We start from the raw sequence: 24402 nt of genomic DNA, 5'->3' as shown, positions 1-24402 counted from the left end.
TTAGAGCTAAAAAAATGCATTCAACAAAGTTGCAGGATATAAAATTGACGCACACACAAAAAATCGGTCATATTTCTATACACCAGCAATGAACAATTCAAAAACAAAATTATGAAAACAATCTGATTTATAATAGTATCAAAAACAATAAAATACTTAGGAATAAATTTAACTAAGGAGGTTGAAAGCATTGCACACCGAAAACTAAAAAAGACTGCCAAAAGAAATGAAAGGTCTAAATAAATGTTCATAAATCAGTTGATTTAATGCTTTAAGGTGACAATACTACTTAACGTGATTTAAAGATCTGACACAATCCCTGTCTATATTGAAATGGCACTTTTCTATAGAAACAGAAAAACCTGAGGACTTTCAGTCAAGATGGTCACGTAGGTAAACGTAGTACTTGAATCTTCCCACAACAACATCAAAAACACAACTAAACTACAGAACAACCTGCCTGCAGAACAGCCTGAAATCTAGCTGAATGTAAGTCCTACAACTAAAGATTTAAAGAAAAAGGCGCATTAAGACTGGTAGGAGGGGTGGAGACGGGGGAACCGGTTGATCCCACACCCGTGTTGTGGTTTAAAATCAGGAGAGAGATCTTGGCTGCAGAGGTCCCCCCAGAGGAACAAGGAGGGGTCCCAGCCCCATACCAGGCCCCCCAACCAAGGGTTCCAGTGCCAGGAAGACAAGTCCCCATAACTTCTTGCTGTAAAAGCCATCAGGGATTGTGGCTGAGAGGGAGGCTGCTGGAGTCCCAGGCAGTTCCTCTTAAGGGCCTGCACATGGACTTACTTGGACTCTCTCCCTCTGAGCTACAGTGGCAGCTTTCTGCCAGACAAGTGCTGGCAGAGGCCATTGTTCCCTTTCTTAGGCGCCCCCCCTTCCCCACAGAGCCAATAGGAAGGCACTTATATCCGAGTCTCCATCAACCAGGCTCACACTGTTTGCCCCACCCTGATGATTCCGAGATCCAAACTGTAGGCCCATCCAATCCCTTTCCACTGGCTTTTCTGTACAACTGGCCTATCTTGCCTCATGCTTTGGATTTTTCTTTTTCTTTTCTTTTCTTTTTTACCCTCAGCCAAGGATCTGTTTAATTTATTTTAGAGACCTCCCCTAAAAACCTAGCCTTTAAAATCCCTCAAAAGGAAGGTCCCAAAGAGCACTCTCCCTACCTGGAGCACACCCATCCTTTCCACCTTCTCACTCCCTCTCTCCTTCCCCCATGGGCATGTATCTTAACCAAGGCAGCTATTGGCAGCGACACCTCCTCCCAGGCAAACCCCCTGAAACTGTTCCCAGTTTCATTGACTTCTTAGTGAGCCAAAACAGCCCAGCCTTGGCTCATTTCCCCACCTAGTCCCTCTCCTGTTACTCTAGGCCCTTCCTTGTTTCACTGTCCCCAGCCTTAATAAACATCCTCTAAAATTCACCTGGACTTCTGTTGTGACATTTTTCCTACATGAAGTCAAGAACCCACACACTACCGGGAAGCCCTAGGCAGACCCACTAAGGGCCAGGTCCCCTTTCCGGTAACATTATGACTCCAACTGTTGGCCATATCCCATGACTATCTGATGACCATGAGTCAGCACAAACTACCCACTGTTCTTACCTTACAACCCCACTTGCTGACCACTGAGTCAACTGACAGTTGAAAGTCCAATTGTCTCCATCACTCAGAAAATGAATGATGTAAGTATATGATTTTCTTCCCCTAGCAACCCAACCCTTTGCTCCTTGCAACTTTCATCTTTAAAACTTTTACATTATTTTTCCCACCTCAGAGCAAGTCTTTGGTTCATGCCAAGCTATGTTCTCTGATTTGCAAATCATATCAGAATAAAGCTCTATTTTAATTCCTCAGAAGTGTCCTGTGGAACTTTTGTTTACAAAGTTAAACTACTTACCACTCTTAGAAGAACTCACAGGGAGAAGTAATGTCCTAGATTTGGCAATAATTTATTTTTTTTAATTGATTTGAGAGAGAGAGATTTTTTGATCCACTTACTTTATGCATTCATTGGTTGATTCTTGTATGTGCCCTGACCAATGATTAAACCTACAACCTTGTCATATCAGGGCGATGCTCTGACCAACTGAGACACTGGGCCAGGGGGCAATAGTTTAAGTGTTACATCAAAAGCACAGGGAACAAAAGAAAAAACAGATTAAGTTGGACTTCATCAAAATAAAAACTTCTGCACCAAAGGATACTATCAAAAGACTGAAAAGGCAACTCATAGACTGTGAGAAAATATTTGTTAATCATATATCTGATGAGAAACTAGTATTCAGAAGATATTTAGAATTCAACAACTACACAGAACCACCAACCCATTTTTAAAATGGGCAAAGAACTTGAAAAGACATTTCTTTAAGTAAATATACAAATAAGCACAAGCAAACATGTTCAACATCATTAGTCATTAGGGAAATGCAAATCAAAACCATGGGATGCTATTTCATCCCCATGAGTGTGAAAATTATTTTTTAGAAATGGAAAATAACAGGTGTTTATGAGGATGTGGAAAGACTGAAACCCTTGTGCATTGTTGGTGAACACGTAAAATGGGCAGCTGCTGTGGAATACAGTTTGGCAGATTCTCAAAATGTTGAACATGGAATTACCACATGAGTCAGCAATTCCACACCTGGGTATATACCCAAAAGAACTGTAAATGGAGACTCGGATCGTACTTTTACACCAATGTTCACAGTCAACAGCCAAAAGTATCACCAATGGATGAATAACCAAAATGTGGCATATACATACAATGCAATATTACTCAGCTATAAAAATGGAATGAAATTCTGATACATGCTACAACATAGATTAATCTAAAAAAATATGCTAAATGAAATAAGCCAGACACAAAAGGACAAATAGTGTATGATCCCACTTATATAAAGTATCTATAATAGGCAAATTCATAGACACAGAAAATAGAACAGAAGTTACCAAGGAGTGAGGGAAGGGGACAGAGGGGAGTTATAGTTTGATGAAAGTAGAGTTTCTTTATGAGATGATAAAAGGTTCTGGAAATAGATAGTGTGGTGATACAACATTGTGAATGTACTTAATGACACTATGTTTTACACTTAAAAATTGTTTTTAAAAAAGGCCAAAAAAAAAAAGCAGGAAAAACAAGAACAAAAGAAAAAAGATGACAAATATAGAATATATTAGAAAAATGGCAAACTTAATCCAACCATATCAATAATTAGTAAAAACATAAATGAATTAAATACTCCAAATAAAAGACTAAAGAAAGCCCTCCTGATTCAAGTCAGCCCCAGACCTTGCACCCATGGTTCCAGGTTTTAGTCCATTGCTCAGCCCCCCAATTCCAGAACTCCGTTCTAAAAGCTTCAAAATCTCCATCCCTGAGACCAACCCATTTTGGAGGATACTTCTCTCTCCCATCCTTCCAGCCCATGCCATTGACTCCAAAATGATTTCTTCATGCTTTTCTCCCCTAGAGCCCCCAGTCCCTCCAAGAACCCCTGCATCCCAGGCCTCCGCCAGTCCACCTCCTCCCTCACCCCCACATCTTCCGGACTCAGCCTTACCACCCTCTCCCTCAAGTCTCCAGACCCCTATTCCCCCACCACCGCCACTGCCACCTCCACCCCCTGTCACGGGTGCTGCTCCCCATCATGTCTTTGGCCTGGAGAAAAGCCAGCTTCTGAAAGAGGCCTTGGAGAAGGCCGACCCAGTCCCCAGCAGCAGAGAAGATGTGAAGAGGCTCCTAGAGCATCACAAGGACCATTTCAGAAGTGACTTGCAGTGGATCCTCTTCTGTACAGACCTACCCTCCCTCATAAAAGAAGGCCCTCAGTGTGGGCTGGTGGACCTGTGGATGGCAGGCACTCTCCTGGTGCCACCCAGCGGCATCCCCCTGGAGATACTCGTGCAGATGGCCATGGAGAGAGGCTACACAGCCCAGGGAGAGATGTTCTCCGTGGCCGACATGGGCAGGCTGGCTGAGAGGCACTGGGCTGCCAAGCTGAGCTGCTCCAGGGAGGCCTGGGTGGTCCCAACAGAGACTGTGTGCTGCAGCACCTTGTCACTGGACATCCCTTGCTCATCCCCTACGATGAAGACTTCAAGCACGAGCCATATCGGAGAAGGGGCCACAAGGCCCACTGGGCAGTGAGCACAGGGGTCCTGCTGGGTGTGCAGGGTGTGCCAAGCCCCAGCTATGCTGAGGACCCCGAGCTGCCAGGCCTGTTTCACCCAGTGCCCAGCATGCCCCACCAGCCACCATCCCTGCCAGAGGAAGACTCGCTGGGAGCAGTCTATCTTCTCTCCAAGCAGGGCAAGAGAAGGGGCTATGACCAAGTTCAGGATAGCAACCTGCAGCTGACGGACTTCTCACCCTTTCGGGCCACTGATGGCCAGGCATATGTGGTGCCTGCTGGTGGGGTACGGGCTGGCCTTTGTGGCCAGGCCCTGCTCCTCAGACCACTAGCCTGCTGCAGCCCTGAACTGGAGGTGATGGGGCCCAGACCCCAGCTTTTCCCTTTGTGTGACCACCTGAGGGTTTGAGGTGGGTCTCTTGAGGACCTCCAGCCAGAGACCATGCAGGGTCCCCCCAGTCTACTCTTAAGCCTGGGCATCCTCCTAGCTCCCCAAACCCATCCCCTCAGTATTAAGCACCTACTGTGCAGGCTGGGGTTAGACCCAGAAGTTTGGAAGACTAAACTCCAAGTCTCAGCTCACCTTATCTCAGCTCACCTTATCACATTTCCTGCCACCAGCCACAGTGACCTTTCAGGTCCCCAGTGCACCCCACTGCAGCCTTCTGCTGACTGGAACTCCTCAGCTTTCCAGTATGGGAGAGGAAGATACTTCCCCTCAAGGTTCTTTCATCTGGCCTAAGTCTATATGAGACAGGTTAACAAGAAAGTAGCCAAATTTAATACATACATACACATGGGAACCCCACATACATAAGAGGTTCCAAGACAGGGAAGATGAGGTGTATGTGCCATTCTGAACTAAGGATCGTCTTGGGGCTTCAGCGGGAGGAAGATCATTGCAGGATAGTTCAGCAATTAGAAGTTTACCCTGCCCTATAGACAGGTCAGAGAAGGTTATCTCAATCTATGGGCGAGACCCCTAACTCAATTCTAGGTAGTTAAGGGCGGGTGGGGTGGAGGTTGCGCTGAGCCTGTAGTCTTGGTTGCCCTGGCTCACAACAGCCTGCATACCATAGAGGTACATCTTGGGGTGACTTGTTCTGAACCCCTACCTACACCAGCTTGGCTCATCACTTCCTCATGGATAGTTCCCTCAGCCAGGGCTAGGCCCCTCCCCCACATCTGTTCTCCTTTAAAAACAAAAAGGAAATGTTCCTGAGAGCAGTTAAATGTGCCAACCTCTTCACTTGTGTTAATTCATTAACTCCTCCAGTCCTCTAAGGTGCTAGGTCCTGCCCATTTCACAGATGGAGACAGGCTTGGAGGAATGCAATCACTGGCTTAAGGTTACATGGCTTGGCAAGTGGCAGGGTCAGGATTCAAATCAGGCAGTTAGTATCTGCACAGTATAAATAAATAGATAAGTAGATACCTATTTTTAGAGAGATTAGTTTAATGAATACCTGTTGCCTCCCTCTGAAAGGAGAGGAACAGGTCTGTCTTGGCCACCTCTGTGTCTTCAGTACAAAGTGACTCTAGAGAGACTACACAGTATAAGTATAGTGCTTTTTGCTTATTAAGTGTTTCTAACCAGAAGTGGGGACATCTCCATCCGGGCCCTGGCCCTTCCACCTGCACCTCCCCTTCCCAGCCCTGACAACAGTGGCTGGCACTGTCCTGGGAGGGCTCGGCACTCTCTTGGTCACTACAGTTACCCTGCCTTACCTAGCAGAGCCATCACAACAGGAGCAGCTTGGTGAAGACTTCGAGCCTGCATCTCTACCAAACCCCCCAAACCAGGCACTGTCCTGTTACCCCACACCAAATGAATGCTCAAGATTATGAGCTTTGAGCCCACACACCCCAGATGCCAAAAAAAATAAAATCCACAAGGGAAAAAAAAAAAAAAAAAAAGACTAAAATTGTGAGAATGAAAAAAAGCAAAACCTGGTAATATTCTGTCTATAAGAAATATGCTTTAAATGTAAGTTCAAAAACAGTTACAGTAATCAAAACATAGTTAAGAGGCATAAGAATAGACAGATAAATGGAACAGAGTAGAATCCAAAAATATACCTACACATGTATGGTCAACTTTCTATAAAAATCCCAATGGAGACAGGCAGGTGGAGAAGGGAAGGTCTTTTCAACAAATCGTACTGGCCCTGGCTGGTTTGGATCAGTGGTTAGAGCATCAGCCCGCAGACTGAAGGGTCCCGGGTTCGATTCTGGCGAAGGGCACATACTCGGTTGCAGGCTCAATCCCCAACCTGGTCAGGGTGCATGTGGGGGGCAACCAATGGATGTGTGTCTCTCACAATGATGTTTCTCTCCCCCCTCCCCCCCTCCCTCCCTCCCACTCTCTCTGAAAAGCAATGGAAAAAATATCCTCGGGTGAGGATTAAAACACACACACGAGTCGTACTGGATCAACTGAATATCTTCATGGGGAAAAATAAGCTTCAACCTTTCCCTCACAATATATTAAAAAAAATTACTTTGCCATGAATGCTAGACACTAACACAAAACAAAACTATAAAATTCCTAGGAGAAACTCTTTGCTACCATATGAGAGGAAAAGACAGTCTTATATAGGGCTCTAAAAGCACAAACTATGAAATAAAACCGGATACATTGGGCTTTCTCAAATACTAAAATTTCTGCTCAAAATAAAAGGAAACCATATGTTGGGAGAAAACATTCACAATATAAATATCTGTCAAAAGATTTGTATTCAGAATATATAAAGACCTTTTACAACAGAGTAAGACAGACACCCAGTTTAAAGGAAGGGCAAATTATCTAGATAGACATATCAAGAAATAAGATAAAATGGAAAAAAAATACAAAGAAGCAGGCTCAATATCATTAGTATTCCTGTAAATGCAAATTAAAATCACAAAGAGATACCACTACACATCTGTTAGACTGGCAAAAATTAAAATGACTCACAATGCTAAGCATTAAAGTGTACAGTATAAAGCAAATGGGACTTGCATGCACTGCTGGTAGGAATGTAAAAATGGTACAACCATTTTTTTAAATAATGAAGCATATCTTAAAAAGTTGATCATAATACTTACAGATGACTCAGGAATTCCACTCCTTGGTTTTTACCTAAGAGCACTAAAAATAAATGTCCATAGAAGCTTTATTCACAATAGCCAAAAAGTGAAATCAACCCAAATACCCATCAAAAGCTGAGTGGATAAACATATTGTGACATATGCATCCAGTGAAACACTACCCATCAAATGAATATATACTATATGATTCTATGTACATGAAACTTAAAAAAAGACAAAATGAAATCTCTAGTAGCCAAAAGTTTGTGTTGGAGGTAGAGAGGCTGACTCAAAAACAAAACAAAACAACTTTTGGGGATGACAGAAATATTGTCTATCTTGACTGTGGTGGTGATCATAACAATGTATTCACACATGTTAAATCCCATTATAGTGTACACTTCAAATGGATACAATAAAGTTAATATTTTTATAAACCAATTTAAAGCTGTCTTTTTCTTGATGTTTCCCAAGTAAGGAATACCCACTGTACTTTCAATTTGATACCCAAGTTTTTCTTTCAGTTCCTTGATTCAAATCCTTCTTTAGTCCAGCACCATTTGGGAAGGGACTATGCTTAAAGTACAATAGAAATGTACCTTAAAAATAATAAATAAATAAAGGAGCAAGAAGAAATGGGTGAGGTAGATTGGAAGGAAGAAAGGAAGACAAAGAAAGATGGAAAGAAGGGAGAGAGGGGAGCATGAAGAGACAGATGATGAGAGAAGAGAAATGAAAGATTTGATAAAATCATATGTATGAATATACTTTTTAAGTTATAAAGGCCACATCAATATAAAGTATTATTATTAACATCCAGAAAAGTAAAAAAAAAAAAAAAAAAGTGTGGAAAATGAGAAAACTGAATGAAATGGTAGCGATTTGGAGTCTGTTTATTGCAAATAGGCAAGTTGTATATCTCAACTTAAAAGTTTAAATATAAGGACATTACCTAATCTCCACTTCTAGTTCCTCCTTTTCATCTGCATTTATTTGCAAAAAACAAACAAACAACACACAAAACAAAACAAAAAACCCTTTCTAAAAAGTTTGAAACTTCCCAGCTCACTTTCCTCAAGTCTCCTTAGCCCAGATGAGGTCACATGTCCATATCTAAACAATTATAGAAAAGAATGAAACTATAAAGACCAATCATGATTTAAGCCCTGGAGGAGAAGAGTGACCCCTTCCCTGAGCCCAAGGTTACTAAGAAAATGAAAACTCAATGAGTCCTGAACTCTTCCAGAAAGGAAGAATGGGGGAAAAAGGAATTGGGAAGTCCATCCATAATGTATGCTACACTGAGTATAGATACATATGCTTTGGAAACCAAGTTAAAATGTAAGAGTTGGACCCTGACCAGGTGGCTCAGTAGGAGCGTTGTCCTGTACACCAAAAGATTGCAGGTTCAATTCCCCATCAGGATACATACCTAGGTTGCAGGTTTGATCCCTGGCTGAGCTGCATAGAAGGCAACCAATCCTCAGGTGAGGATTAAAAAAACAAGGTAAGAGTTGGCATCCTGTTTTGAAAAATAAAGATCCTATTCAATTGTTCTTTCCTAAAACATATGAAGGTAGTCTTCAAGAATAGTTGCTGATAAATTGAGCACTTTCCTCAAGAAGCAGCTCTGGATAAACTTGTAAAGTGAACAAGTGAATCTCCAGAGACACAGACCACCTAATTTAGATATGGAGATTTTTCAAAGCAGGTGTTACCAATCCCTGTAACTGATATAGAAAAATCTTCGTGCCCGGCCGTGAGTGGCTCAGTGGTTGAGCGTCAACCTAGGATCCAGGCGATCAGGGTTTGATTCATGCCCGGGTTGAGGGCTCGATCAATGACTCTCTCATCATTGATGTTTCTATCTCTGTCTCTCCCTCTCCCTTCCTCTCTCTGAAATCAATAAAGATATATATATATTTTTTAAATCTTCGTAAATCTCTATGTGCCATCTCATTCTGATTATCATGCCTTCATAATGTTCCCACCAGAATAAATTAGCTTTAGGATATACCACCAAATAACTTGGCCATTTAGAGATATAAGGTATGAACTGACTGAATTTTAGAGAAGTTTGCCAGATATAATGATTTCAGAATTTTTGTCCAAAATGGAATTATTTTAGTTTTCACATAATTAATATGGAAATAATACAGATCATCACTACTGACCAATAAATATATTCCTAGTTGTGATAATAAAATTATATCATCAGCATTATCTTCCATTTGGATATGGTAGAAAAAACACATCTGATTCATTGAAATGAATTTCAAGTCCATGACACAGAATTTAAATAAATGAATATAACTATCCCATTTTACTTAACACGTCTCTCAGAAGACCACGCCTGCCAGCCTACTTGCCCTGTTGTTTACATGGTATTAAAATGTAAAATTCTATATGTATACTTATAATCATATATTTGCATTGAACTCTTAACTTAGCGTGTTGCTAATTTCAATTTACCAAACCAATGACTGATAAAAACTGTTTCAAATAGTTCTAAGCTTTTTATATACCCAAATGGGAAAAGAAAACCCCTTAGAATCAAGAAACAGAAAAATCTGATATATTACTAGCTTACAGATTATTATCAGTGTTTGAGAACACTAATAAATATTCCAGCAGGGGATAACAAATAGTAAGGTAACATATACAGCTTCCATAAGCATTAACTAATCATATGGAATAAAACATATGCCTATAAATACTACCATCATTTTGAAATATATGACAATAGTAAAGCTTACAAAAAGCAAGCTGTTTTTGTTTTTATCCTGTTTTGTTTTGTTTCTTGACATTGTGTAATGAAAGAGAAAACCAATAAAATAGTATCATAAATACTGTATGGGTATCATCTGTTAAACACAAATTTTTAGTAACATTAAATTCAATTTTTTTTAAAAGAGCTTTTGTGTGTAATTTTAATGTTTATCTTTATAACAGGCAAACCCATACCTAAGCATAAGCCCATTATTCTGAACATTTGCATGTGAGCACAGCATTACCCCCACTTGGTGGTAGTTGAATCTAGTCACATATCTAAGTGATTTAGAGATCACCTAAATCAAATATACTTAGTGAAAATGTTTATCATCATATGTGATTCCACTGTAGGTTTAAAAATGCATATTGAATTCTCTATGTTAAAGTCGTCACAAAAAAACCTAAGCATGTTATTAATACATTGAAGAGTCACCTCGGGCCTAATTTAATACTGTAATATGGTATTTTTAAAATTTTTCCTATCAATAAACAATTTTTAAAAGCTTAAAATAATAAAACTTTCTAAAATTTTCACCAACTATATCATCTTGTAGACATCTCAAAAAAATATTCATTTCTTCATTAATTATTGGTCACCTATTATGTGGCAAAATTATATAATTCATACTTTCTCTCACTTATGCACAAATCAGAAATGTTTGCCTAAAGTACTGTTTTATCAGATTGAGAAAATATCACAGTTACAATAAGAACATCATGGATGAAACAGACTATCCATTCCTTCTACAATAATATTTCATAAAATGCTTCCATGATAAATTTTGTTTTAAGAACATTCTTTCATGATACATGGTACTGATATGTTGCAGTTTAGCAACTAAGTTATAAAACTCAGAAAACAGACCATAAACAATAAAGATTACTGGCGGAAATACTTTTTACCATATCCAACTGCTTGATTATAATTTAATTCTTGATTATACTTTTTAAAAAGTAATCTTTAAATAACTCAATAAAGCTTTGATATAAAATGTTAAGTCACTGACAACAGTCAGCCCACAATTACAACATAAAATATATTCACTGTACAAACATGATATATCTAAAATGTGATATTTTTATCCTTTATATAAAAAGGAATACTGGGGAATCTATCAATGGCAACAATGCCTTTTATGAAGCAATTAAATGGTGCCACAGAGTTCAAGGAAAGGACGACAGCACTGGTAGTTAAGAGCTGACTTTGGAATCAGATTTTTACAGATAAACTAGGTATGTCACTTTAGGACCCACTCCACTAGAGCATAAACTCCATGAAAAGGAGAGGGGTTTCCATTTTTTTCAGTGATGTGTCTTCAATATCTGGTATGACACATGGCACACATAGTAGGCATTCAATAAATATTGGTTGAATGAATGAATACAGTGAAAGCTCAATATAACAGATTAATTTGGAGGCGGGGGTGCCCATTAAAGCCCAAAGTCCGTTATATAATAAAGTAGACTTTCCAAATACATATGTTAAAAAATTGACAAATTAGTTAGTTTACCTGTTTTTACTTATGTAGACATGTTTGTGTAATTAAGTATGTATGAAAAGAACATTTTGACAGTTGGCAAATGGGAGGGGGGTAAGAGGGATGGGTGAAAAAGATGAAGGGATTAATAAATTGTTACAGAACAGTCATGGGGACATAAAGTACTGCATAGGGAATATAGTCGATAATATTTTAATAACTATGTATGGTGTCAGATGCATAGATTTATTGGGATGATCACTTAGCAAATTATATAAGGTCTAATCAGTGGAGTGTACACCTGGAACTAATATAATATTGTATGTCAACTGTAATTGGAAAAAAAATGATTTAAAAAAAATTAATTAAAAAACAAAAATAATAAAACTAACAAATTTGTTTTAGCAAGTGGAATTAGTAAAAAAATCATTCTAAAATTCAAGAGACAATTTCAGGAAACACGCAAAATTCCAATTTATATCTGGAATATAACTGCACTCAGCACTAAAATATAATTTTGTTGTTGTTGTTAATCCTTACCCAAGGATATTTTTTCCATTGATTTTTAGAGAGAGTGGAAGGCAGTGGGGAGGAGAGGAGAGAGAAAGAGAGAGGAGAGAAACATTGATGTGACAGAGACACATCAATTGGTTGACTCCTGCATGCACCCTGAAAGGGGCCAGGGATCAACCTGCAACCCAGGTACATGGCCTTGACCAGAAATTGAGCTCTCTACCCTTCAGTGTGCAGGCTGATGGTCTAACTACTGAGCCACACCGGCCAGGTATAAAATATAGTTTAAATCAGAAGCAGAAACCTAATGAATTTTATTGTGTCTTAACTGCAGAAAACTGTAAACTATGTAAGGATAGTCAACAATAAAGTATAAAAAAAGAAATAAAAACTTAAAAATCATATTGGCACTGACCAAAATGACTTTTCTTCGACATTCCAGGTAAAGCAGGCATATTACTAATGTGAAGATGTAATAAACATCAGGCTAATCACATTTTATGCCGAACAACTGAATCAATACAACCAGCTTCCCTTGATCTAACTCAAATTTTACCAAATAAGTTTCTGATTACAAATTGGTTTTTCCATTTATTCTGTCCTGAGAGAAAATTGTATGCTTTCAGTCCAAGAATACCATATCTCATTGAAAATTAATGAGTTAGTGTTCTGGATTATAAACTAGTTATCTCATGAACTTGGTTAATATAAAGAGAAAGAGGAAGCATTAATGTGGATTTGGAGAATCAAGAAATTTCAGGGGAATGAGTTGTCATTATGGCTCGTGATAGATCCCATCATTACTACCTATAGATGAATTCCATATCCCATTTCTCCCCAAAGCAGTGAAAAAAATGCCTGTCAATGACAGGAGGAGGAGGAATCATGATTCACGGCCTCAACTGAAGACTTTAAAGAAAAGCTAGTCCATTATAGGAATCCCCACACAGATCACCCTTCCTTTTACTTTTGTTGCTAGTCTCTGTTTGTTTCTAATTCTTACTAAGTATTCTTTTTTTCTTCTTCTGTCTTCTTTATTTATTTTCAGCTTACTAAATATTCTTGTAAGTCAAATTAATGCCTTCTTTACAACAAGTCAGGCAATAAAAATATACACAAACAATTAATAATTTGATTTTCACTATTGGCAAAATAAAGTTTCTAAGCCAGAAAAAGGTTGAAACAGGCCTTGAAGTATGATAAATTCACCAAGGTAAACAGCACCTCTTGGTAGTCATGACTCTCAGAAACATGTGATAAATTTTAAGATAATTGAGATTCATTTTTTAAAATAATTCTTTCAAAACAAGTGTCATTTCTAATATAAATAATGGAAGGAATTGAAATGAAATCACAGGTAGAGAGGAAGTAGGTTCAAACTAAGTTTCTTAACAAATCCAACGAAACTAGTATACAAGAAAAGAACCAACGAACTAAATTCTAAATGATACAGATTTACATCTTCTATGTCTTCTCTACATTTGAATATTCTAATCCAATATCCAACAGAATTTTACTACTTGATAACACTGACGCAAAGAGTACACTAGATTTCTCACCAATGACTGAAGGATGAGTGGGTCAAGGTATCTGTTACAGGCAGAATACCTGATTATGTTCCAAAGGAAAAATTAGAATGTGCTAATGTTGATTGTAGAAATACTACACTTTCTGGTTTCACCACTACAGTGTCAATTCAACATGGAATAAGCACAAAAACATTTCATGGAATAAACAAACCTGATGATCCAGATATACTGATATTATGAGAACCTTTCCAATGTTTCTAATCTTAAGTGCTTTTACACTAAATGAATTTAAAAAGAGCTCCCTTACTCTAGTTCACAATGATAGTTTACCAAATGCTTAAAATATTGTGAAAAGTATCAAACTTATGAATTATGTAGGGTTCCTGCTTAGTTGGGCTAACAATTTTAAAAGGTAGCTGGTAGCATTATAAAAATATACATATATTTAAGTACATTATCTTACCAATGTAGTAAAGTCCAGCTCAATTTTCATCTAATCCCAACTCTTCTTAAAGAAGTCATAAACCAATGTGATACAATTTAATCCTGAAATGTACACTATGTAGTTTTATTTTTTAATCATTACATAATAATCTGTATAAAAAAATTACAATGTCTGTATTAAAATAATTCTGCTTATTCTGTCAATATGACACTAGTATGATTTTAATTTTAATTTCCCTATTGCCCAATAATGTTGAACATCTTATATGCATATCTGCCACCCATATATCGTCTTTTGTGAAGTATCTGTTCAAATCTTTTGCCTATTTTTTTATTGGATTGTTTTTGTTCTTACCAAGATTAGGGAGTTTTTAATATAGGCTGGACACAGTACTTTATCAAACATATACTTTGCAAAACTTTTCTCCCTGTCATGTTTTATCTCTTCTTCTAACAGTATCACTCAAAGGACAGAATTTAAATTTTGATAAAATCTAATTTATCCTTTTTGTGTGTGTGAATTATGCTCTGGGTGATATACCTAAGAAATAATTTTCTAATTTAAAGTCACAAAAATGTTCTTCTATGTTTCCTTGTAGTTTCATAGTTTGAAATTTTACATTTAGGACTATGATCCACTTTCAGTTAAAAATGAAATGAGGTGTAAATACAAGTTCACTGTTTTGCATATGGATATCTGATTGATGCAGTACCATCTGTTGAAAACACCTCTTTTTTCCACTAAATATGTCAAAAATCAGTTCTTTATACAGGGGTTCAAATGTAACCCGTTCCAGAAGACCGTTCGAGTTCTGAAAAGTTCGAAAACTGAGGACTCAACAGCTGACAGCTAGGCTCAGGATCTGGCGCTCAGCAGGAGCCATGTGGCATGTTCACCTTCCGAGGCAAGTTTGAAAACCGAAGCGCCTACTTCTGGGTTTACAGCATTCGTAAACCAAAATGTTTGTCAACGGAGACTTTCGAAAACCAAGGAACCACCGTGTATGTCGGGGTCTATTTCTTAGCTCTCTATTGTTCCATTCTATCCTGTCAACCTTTTGGTCTTGATTACTGTAAGTCTTTTGTAATAAGCCTTCAAATCAGATAGGGTTAATCCTCCAACTTTGTTTTCTTTGAAAAGTTTTGGTTATTCTAGATCCTATTTCCATGTAATTTTAAAAATCAGTTTGTCAATTTCTAAATAAAAGCCTGCTGGAATTCAGAATGTAACTGTGGTGAATCTGTACAGATCAATTTAAAGGGAATTAGCATATTAATAAACATTATTAAGTCTTCCAATTCACAAACAATTATTTATTTATTTATTTATTTATTTAGGTCTTCATTAATTGTTTTCAACAGTGTTTTCTAGTTTTCAGTGTACAGGTCTTGTGTATCTTTTCTCAAATTCAACCTTAAGTATTTCATATTTTTGATGCTACTTATTTTTGAATTTCAATGTCCATTTGCTTGTTAACAGTACAGTATATGGAAATAAAACTAATTTTATATATTGATCTTATATCCTGAAATCCTGCTCAAACTCTTTATTAGTTCTAGTAATTTTTTTGGTAAACTCAAAACAAGATACCACTACACATCTATTAGAATGGCTAAAATTAAGAAGACTGACTATAACAACTGTTGGCAAGGATGTGGGGGAAATGGAATTTTCATACACTACTGCTAAGCATGTGAAATGTTACAATTACTTTGAAAAACACCTTGGCAATTTCTTAAAAGGTAAACATACATCTACCATGTGGTCCAGCCATTCCATTCCTATGTATTTATCAAGGAGAAATTAAAGCATATGTCCATACAAAAATTTGTACATGAATGTTCATAGTAGCTTGATTTGTAATAGCCAAAAACTAGGAACAACCCAAATTTCCATCAACAGGGAAACTGATAAACCAACTGTGGGATAGCCATACAATGAGATACTATCAGCAATAAAAAGGAAAGAGCTATTGATACACACAACATGAATGAATCTCAAAATATTTAGCTGACTGAAAGGAGCCAAACAAAAACACATACAAACTGTATGATTCCAATCATATAAAATTTTTTAAAGTGCCAACCAATCTATAGTGGCAAAATCAGATCACTAAATGCCTGAGGAGGTATTACCGAGGGGCATGAGGAAACTTTTGGGGATGACAGTTATGTTCACTATCTTGATATTGGCAAAGGTTTCATGTCAAACCTTAACCAAATTCTACATTTTCAATATGGGCAGTTTATTATATGTCACATAGACCTCAATTTAATAAAAAGAAAAGGTATCAGTGTTAGACTATTGTCACTTAGTAACAGAATATACTTTTTAAATTGATATTTAATTCACATAACAAAAATTCAACATTTTAAAGTACAAATTCACCGGCTTTTTTGTATATGGACAAGGTTGTATAACAATCTCTACTATTAAATTCCAGAACATTTTCATCACCCCCAAAAGAAATTTCTAGATGACAACTATTTTATCTGGTCACTGCAATTCAAGCCTCAAGACCTTTCAAGTTTGAGAGATTGCTTTTAAGTTTATTTCAAGGGCTTATGGTATAAATATCCATGCTCTTCATAATTTTATTCTTTCTAATGAGAACCTGACTCATACTGATATAGACATTGATAATTTCAGAGACATTCCAATCAAAAAAATATCATTTAGATACATGTATAATTATAATAGTGATTATCAAATTATTCCTTCTATTAAAATATTAATTCCAAATGTAGAAACTTTATTTCCCAATTGGCTTCTCATTATCAATGCTAGGGCTAGTCAAGACTGAAACAAGAGTGGTGAATAAAGAGATAATGCCTTCACAAATTTTGAATAACACATGATCTTTAAAGCTTTAAAAATTTAAATACAATCCATTTTGAGATAAACCCACCACAAACTGTACTTTCTCAACAACCTCTCATCATCATATTTATAAAATTTGAGGTAAAGCCAACACTTCATTAGAAGGAAAATGGGTTTATATTCTTCACTGCACTAACTCAAAGCATTTGTGCCTGTTTTTTAAAAAGAAGACATCACCACTTACATTACAGCATCTACTGTTTCTAGAAGATATGATAATCATAATAAAAATCTAGCAATTTTTTATTATGAAAGAGTATTAATGATAACAAATATATAAAATAAACCTTGGAATAATTTGTTTTAACTGATTCTATTATCCTAGAGATTATTTTTGGAGCACAGAAATTAAATTTGATAAAGCAAAAAATAACTGCTGATACTAGGATTTTTATACTCCTAAATTTAGCACACAGACTGAAAAAAAAGCAATCATTACTCACTGCTAAAAACTATTTATACAATATTTTCCCAGCATTACAAATCACAAGTTAGATATATTCCCAATGATGTGCCTAAGCAATGATTTAAGCATTATAAACTGAAATGTGTTGAAACATAATTTGTGAAGGATATTACATTTCCTTCATAAAAAATATGGAATAATCATTACAGCATGACTATCTAATTAAAATATCAAAGACAGAAAATTTTAAAAAAACATGCAATATACATCTTTCTGATATTATTTTGCCATAACTACTTTCAAACCACGTCACCAAGACTAAGTAGAATCTTGATATTTGAGACAAATATAATCAAAGACCTTTTGAACCTACAAAGGTACAAATACTACTAACCACATCCACTTCAGAAAAATTACTTTGTGCCTCTTGTAAAAACCCCACAAATCCTCATTAAAATTCAGGTGTTAGATAGTTCTATGAGCACTCAATAGCTATTCAAAGTTTTGCCTGAAAAATAATGAATTGCTTCATCACAGACCTTGCAGCTTGTTGATAGTCAAAACCATGAATATTAAACCCTTGAATGTCAAGTGTATACTCTAAATATTTTAGAAAATAAGGAACAAATGAAGAAATGAATTCAATATATCTTCTAGACATAATGTCACCCTGGGATTTGTCACCTAAAAACAGCATTTTTCCTAGATATTTCTCCTAGAGAAATGAAAACTTAAGTTTACCTAAAAACCTGTACACGAATGTTTACAGTAGCTCTATTCATAATCACCAAAAACTGAAAACAACGCAAATTTCCTTCAACCAGTGAATCAATAAACAGTGATACAACCACACAACAGTATTCCAACAAACACAAAGGAACACACTACAGTATATACAAAAACTTAGATAATTCTCAAAGGTATTATGCTGAGTGCAAGAAGTCAGCCTCAAAAGGTTATGTATGATTCCATTATGTGACATTCTCCAAAAGACAAAATTACAGTGATACAGAACCGATGGGTGGCTGCCAAGGTTAGGGGTAGGGAGTGGGGGGTGGGTAGGCATTAATATAAAGGGAAATCATGAGGGAATTTGGGGGTGATGGAACTATTCTGTATCATGACTGTGCTGAAGGTTACGTGAATCTATACTTATGTTAAAATTCACAGGTCTGTATTTTAAAAAGACCAATTATACTATATTATAGTTTGAAAAATAAACAGCATTTCTAAGAAATCAACTAGTTTTACCCATTTTGAAAAGTGTGACAACGTTGTAAACAGTCAATTATTAAATAAGTTTGCTCAATAATATTTGTTAATGGTGATAACGTAACAAAAGTCAACAAATCAAATGACTAAAAAAACCTTTAAAACTCTACTAACTTTGTACTCAAAAGGACTTACCAAGTTCATTGAGACTCTGGGCAGCTTTTGTTATCTCTCTACTTCCCCCCTGCAGTTGTCCTTGGAGTCTCTTACTGAGATGCAAGATGCGAATTATTCTCCGAAGCAAATCACAGGCAACCTGTACAAATATCAGGTTCAATAAGTATGCAAATCTGTCCGTTCTTTCCAAATGCTACAGATTCATTGTCTATTTTGTTTTCTACCATTCGCTAACCTAAACAATCACAAGTCTTAAAAAAAGAATAATTTCAAAATAAACTCTCAAATGGTTAGAATTTGGGATTGAGATGCAATAAAACTCAGGGACTCTTCAGTCCTACACCAGTTTTCTTCTCTAGGCCCATGGTTTTCAAGTGGGTAGGTTCAAAAAGTTCCAATGGCCAGGCTATGGCTCTGACCAATTAAATCAGAACCTCTAGCAGTGGGAACTAAGCATGAGTTTTTGTTTTTGTTTTTTAATATCCTCAAGTGGTGCCAATGTGCAGCCAAAACTGACAACCACTGTGCTAGGACTGCCCAGCTTCCTACTATGGCCTCCTATTGTTTCCAATCCTGGTTTCTCTTTTCTAGGTCACTAGGGGAATGGACTTATAACTTCTCCCCAATTTTACTAGACCTTAAAGAATAAGCATGCCCTACTTGAATTTTCCTAATTTTTTATCACTAACAATTATGCAAGAAAAAGTTATTTTTAAAAAACTACCATATATGTCACCTCCTATTACCTTTTCATTATCAGATCTAATACTGGTTCTTTACCTATCCAAAAGACTAAGACATGAAATAAAGGCTGATGTATTTCAAGGCACTTTACTACAGAAGCAGGATCCAGGATAATTGCCTGGAGAGAGTGAGGGGAAGGGAGACTGATGGAATAACATATATGTAATGACCTTCAGCTTCAGCAGTGATAATGGAAAAGAGAGATAGTCCATGCTGTAGCATCACCACCATCTTTGAACGGCCCTAAAGCTGGCTGAAAAGAGCATCTCCCATCTAAAGGGGAAAATCCCAACTTGTGGCAATAAAAATTAAAAGCACTAAGAAGAGAGGGTACCTGAGGCTCTAGCTACAAACATTTTTTTTCCTGAATGAAACACACACACCAGAGCCACACAGCCATATTCATGCACCCACAACATGCACACACACAACACATACAAACATAAACATAAAATCAAATATACGTTTACAAACATTTATAAGTCAAAGGCAACCAGGTATTAAACATGTTTAATACTGCTTTTATGAGTAACTATAGTCTGAAGTACTTAAAATAATAAAAGTCAATGACAAATAAGAATTTCCCTCTGGAAAGTAGATTTGGGAACCCTTTTTTTTTTTTCTTCTTTATCCTCACCTGAGGATATTTTTTCCATTGCTTTTCAGAGAGAGTGGGGGAGAAAGAGAGAGAGAAACATCGATGTGAGAGAAACAGATCAATTGGTTGCCTCCGCATGCACCCCAACCAGGGCAGGGGATAGAGCCTGCAACCGAAGTATGTGCCCTTGGCCAGAATCGAACCTGGGACCCTTCAGTCCAAGGGCCAACATTTTAACCACTGAGCCAAACTGGCTAGGGTGGGCCATTATCTTTTAATTACTATATTTTATTTATTTTCTGAATAGGTAATATAAACACATGATTCAAAATTCAAAAGATAAAAAAGATAAAGTCACCCTCATAGCTCTATGTCCCAATTATGAACTTCCCCAAACAACCACCATTAACAGTTTCTTGCTTGTCTGATTGAATTTTTAGATGGACCATTTGGAAAGTAGAGTCCCTAGCAATCACTCCTCTGGGATTCTAAATACATTATGAGGAGAAATACAGATCTTATTTTAGTCTATTCAGTTAGAATTGTCCACCAGAATTCCCCAGTACCTACCCAATAAAGGATATAGCCTCAAACATGAAATCTTTGAGCTTATTTCTAATGCTTTTACTTTTAACCATACTTAATCTATCACCAAGTCTTACTGACTACATTTCTGCTGCATAACACAAGTTATTTTATCTCTAATCCTACAAGCATCACCCTAATCCAAACGCTTATCACCTTCACCTTAATATTGTGGTCTCCTGGATAGTTTTCTGAAATCCATTCTGCCAGATTTATTGTCTTATAAACAGTTTTCAGCACTCCAGCCCCATTTTTAATAAACTTCACTGGCCTATTATGTTGAATATTCTCAAAATAGCATTCAATAAAACCCTCAGTCAACAAGCCTTAGATAATCTATAGGGCATCACCTCTCACCATTTCCTAATATAGTTGCCTCCACTCCAATCAATTACTTTTCCTTCCTTATTTTTTATTTTAAAATTTATTATAAAATATAATACAGACATATTATTCAGCACTAAAAATAAATGAGCTGTCAAGCTATGAAAAGACACAGAGGAACTTTACATGCATATTACTAAGTGAAAGAAACCAATCTGAAAAGGCTACATACTATATGATTCTGACTACGTGACATTCTAGAAAAGCCAAAACTATGGAAACAGTAAAAAGGTCAGTGGTTGAGGGATGAATAAGCAGAAAACAGAGATTTTTAGAGCACTGAAAATACTCTATATGATACTATGGATACATGTCATCATACATTTGTTCAAACCCATAGAATATATACCAAAAGTGAACCCTAACGTAAACTATGGACTTTAAGTGATTCATCAATTGTAACAAAGGTACCACTCTAGTGGAGGATGGTGATTAAGGAGGAGGCTATGCATGTGTGGGTGCAGGGGGAATATGGGAATTCTCTGTATTTTCCTCTCAAGTTTGCTGTGAAACTAAAATTGGTTTAAAAAAAATAAAGCCTTTAAAAATATACAGATAGATAGATGTAAATACAATATAGAAAATCACATACAGAAATTATAGCTAAATGAACTTGGAACCACCACACAGATCAGGAGAAAGAACTATGTCAGCCACTATGATCAGGAGAAAGAAGCCCTCCATGTAACCCCGTGCCAATCACAAAACTCTCCATCCATCTCCTTCTACTTATCCCAACCAAAAGAAACCACTATTCTGGCTTGTGTGGTAATCACTTCCTTACTTGTATTTATGATTATATTACTGAAATGTATATACATAAATGCTATAAGTTAATTTTGCCCTTTTAAATGTATATAGATTCCCTAGCCATATTTCTCTCTCTTTTTTGTGTGTGCAATCCAATGAATATACTGGATCATCTGTCCTATACGATTCCCCCAGAATGGATATTCTTGATAGCATACCACAGTGTAGTTTAACATGTTCCACTGTCTTCTATACTTCCTATATATTAGTAGTTGGATATAGGCAGTTTCATCAGACTCAGGTTTAATATTTTGGGCAAGATCATTCATTAGGTGGTAGAATACTTATAACACATACATGATTTCTCTCTTTTAGTGCTGTTAGCAACCACTGACACTGAATGTAAAAATCCAATAAAACGGTGATTGCAAAATGGTGATACTTCAATCTATCACTTTGTCTTTATTTGCTAGCATATAAATTTTCTCAATTAAAAAAACCTTTACTCCATCTACTATTCATTTAGGCAGTGGTACTGATCATACAGAAAAGTAAGAATAAATACTTGACCCTTTCACATGGTTTATCAGTTTCCAAAATTAAAAACTGCTTTCCTAATATCCACCAAAGATGAACAATTAGTTGGTTTTGCTTTGGCTATCATTATGAACTCACAGATTTAAGCATGATAAAGGATGCCAATCCACTGTAGCTTTTATCCTTACAGATGTTCACATTGTCCCAACTTTTGGTGAATGGGAGCCTCTGAAAGTGATCAAATGTACACGTCTGTGGGAGACTGAGAGGTTCCCTGGGACACAGAACTTTCATTTCTAAAACTGGGAGAGTTGGTCACTCAACAGTCTCTTCAAATTGGGTTCTTTTATTTTTTAAATAGTTTACTGATTCTTAGAGAGAGAGAAAGAGGGAGAGACATCAATGTGAGAGCACAACATCAATGGGCTGCCTCCTGCATGTCCCCTACCAGGGATTGAGCCTGAAACCTGGGCATGTGCCCTTGACCAGGAATCCAACTGACAGCCTACTGGTACACAGGAAGATGCCCAGCCAACTGAGCCACACCAGCAGGGCGGCTGCTGAATCTTTTTATCATGGCCTCTAGTTAGTAGCTGTTGATGGTATAAAAATATTCCAGGATCATTATATGTATTTCATGCCCCAGACCTGGAATGAAGGATTTATTTATCAGTGGAGCCCTGGATTCTTTTAGAAGTCAACAGCATGTCAAGACCACATTCTGCAAATAGGTTTGCTCACTCCTGGGACTTTTCAGTAGATAGATAGGAAATGTTAAAATTAAAATATCACATAAATATTCATTGGCTTTATTCCATAAAAGAGATAGAAATTCTCAGATTGACATTATACATATACATTTGTACAAAAATACATATTTAATGTACATACCATTTTAAGATAAAATTAAAATGAGTTCATACTGATACTTTTGATTAAAAATCAAGAACAGGGAAGAATCAAGATGCCAGCAGATTGAGTGGAAGCTACACTGACACTCTCCTAGGACCAAACTGGAATCAGAACTAAAATATAGAAAAACCATCCTGAATAATCAACTGACTACTATCTGAAGAGAACTCTTATAACCAATGATGTAAGGTGGAGACTGCATAGAGACTGGTAGGAAGCGTGGAGGTGCGAGAGCTGGTTGGGCTCCCACAGGCAGCAGCTGAGGTTCCAGAGGGATATCTCAACTGTGGGGGGTTCCCACTGAGAACTCTGGGTCTAAACCCAAAGCTGGGCTCCTCAGCCCGAAGTACCAGAACTGAGAAAGGTGCCCACATAATATCAGGATATGAAAAGCAGCCAGGTTTCTATCTGCCAGGGAGAGACAGCTGGAAATGCAGACACCCTGTTAAAGGGCCAACACAAAAAGTTTTGTGTGCAGCAACTCACATTGGGCTCTGGCAAAGAGAGAGGGCAGAGTGGACTAGAGCTGTGTGAGGAGAATCCAGAATTGCAGGCTCTAGAGATAGAGCTCAGAGGGTACCTGTCTGGACTCCTATGCTGAGTCAGCCCCCAGAAGGCAGAGGACATCATTCTCAGGCAGATATTTACCATCCAGGCAGCTTTTGCCTAGGGGAGAAGCAATTGCCCCACCTGTTGGAAAACCTCTTGCCCCACCTTGTGGAGTTTCTACAGCCTGAGACTCATTAAGACTGAAAAACAATCAGCCTCTGGGTGCTTTGAGTTATTTCCTGATCTGCTTCTGGATCCAGGACTTGGAAAGGCAGACCTTGGTGTGTATCCCATTCCTTTCCAAACTCACCCAGCCACAGCAGAGGGAACTATAACCTGTGGTGGCAAAAAGCTTCAAACAGGGTATTTAAGTCCAGTAACAAACAGCATCTGACAGTGGCCTGCACCAGAGACCATCCAAATGACTGGGAGTCCTAGCAGATCTACATACACATAGAAATAAACCCAAACAGGCAGCCAAAATGGAGAGACAAAAAAAACAAGCCCCAAATGAAAGAACAAGAGAAGTTTCCAGAAAAAGAGCTAAATGAAATAGAGATAAGCAATTTATCAGATACAGAGTTCAGAATACTAATCATAAGGATGCTCAACAGCATGAGAAAAAGATATAGAAACTATGAAGGAAATTAAGAATGACATAGTAGAAATAAAATTTTAAAAAACTACTGGAAGGAATAAACAGCATATTA

At 37.2% G+C, this 24402-nt stretch overlaps 1 protein-coding gene and 1 pseudogene across 3 annotated transcripts in view; one reads left to right on the top strand and one right to left on the bottom strand.

The window, feature by feature from the left end:
• The window catches only part of COG5 (component of oligomeric golgi complex 5), a 324571-nt gene that overhangs the window by 242244 nt on the left and 57925 nt on the right, over positions 1-24402 (bottom strand). For both annotated transcript variants that reach the window (XM_081146842.1, XM_081146843.1), the window contains exon 6: positions 18652-18772. In XM_081146842.1, the coding sequence (XP_081002968.1) occupies positions 18652-18772 (121 nt within the window). The remainder of the gene's footprint in view (positions 1-18651; positions 18773-24402) is intronic.
• Positions 3465-4561, top strand: LOC308562000 (actin maturation protease pseudogene; annotated as a pseudogene). Its single transcript has one exon. The product of its transcript is annotated as an actin maturation protease pseudogene (transcript).

This window comes from Miniopterus schreibersii, assembly GCF_964146895.1.
Source record: "Miniopterus schreibersii genome assembly, chromosome: 9".
Lineage (NCBI taxonomy): Eukaryota > Metazoa > Chordata > Mammalia > Chiroptera > Miniopteridae > Miniopterus > Miniopterus schreibersii.
Note: the sequence above shows the minus strand (reverse complement) of the source record. Positions and strands in the feature narration are given on the sequence as shown.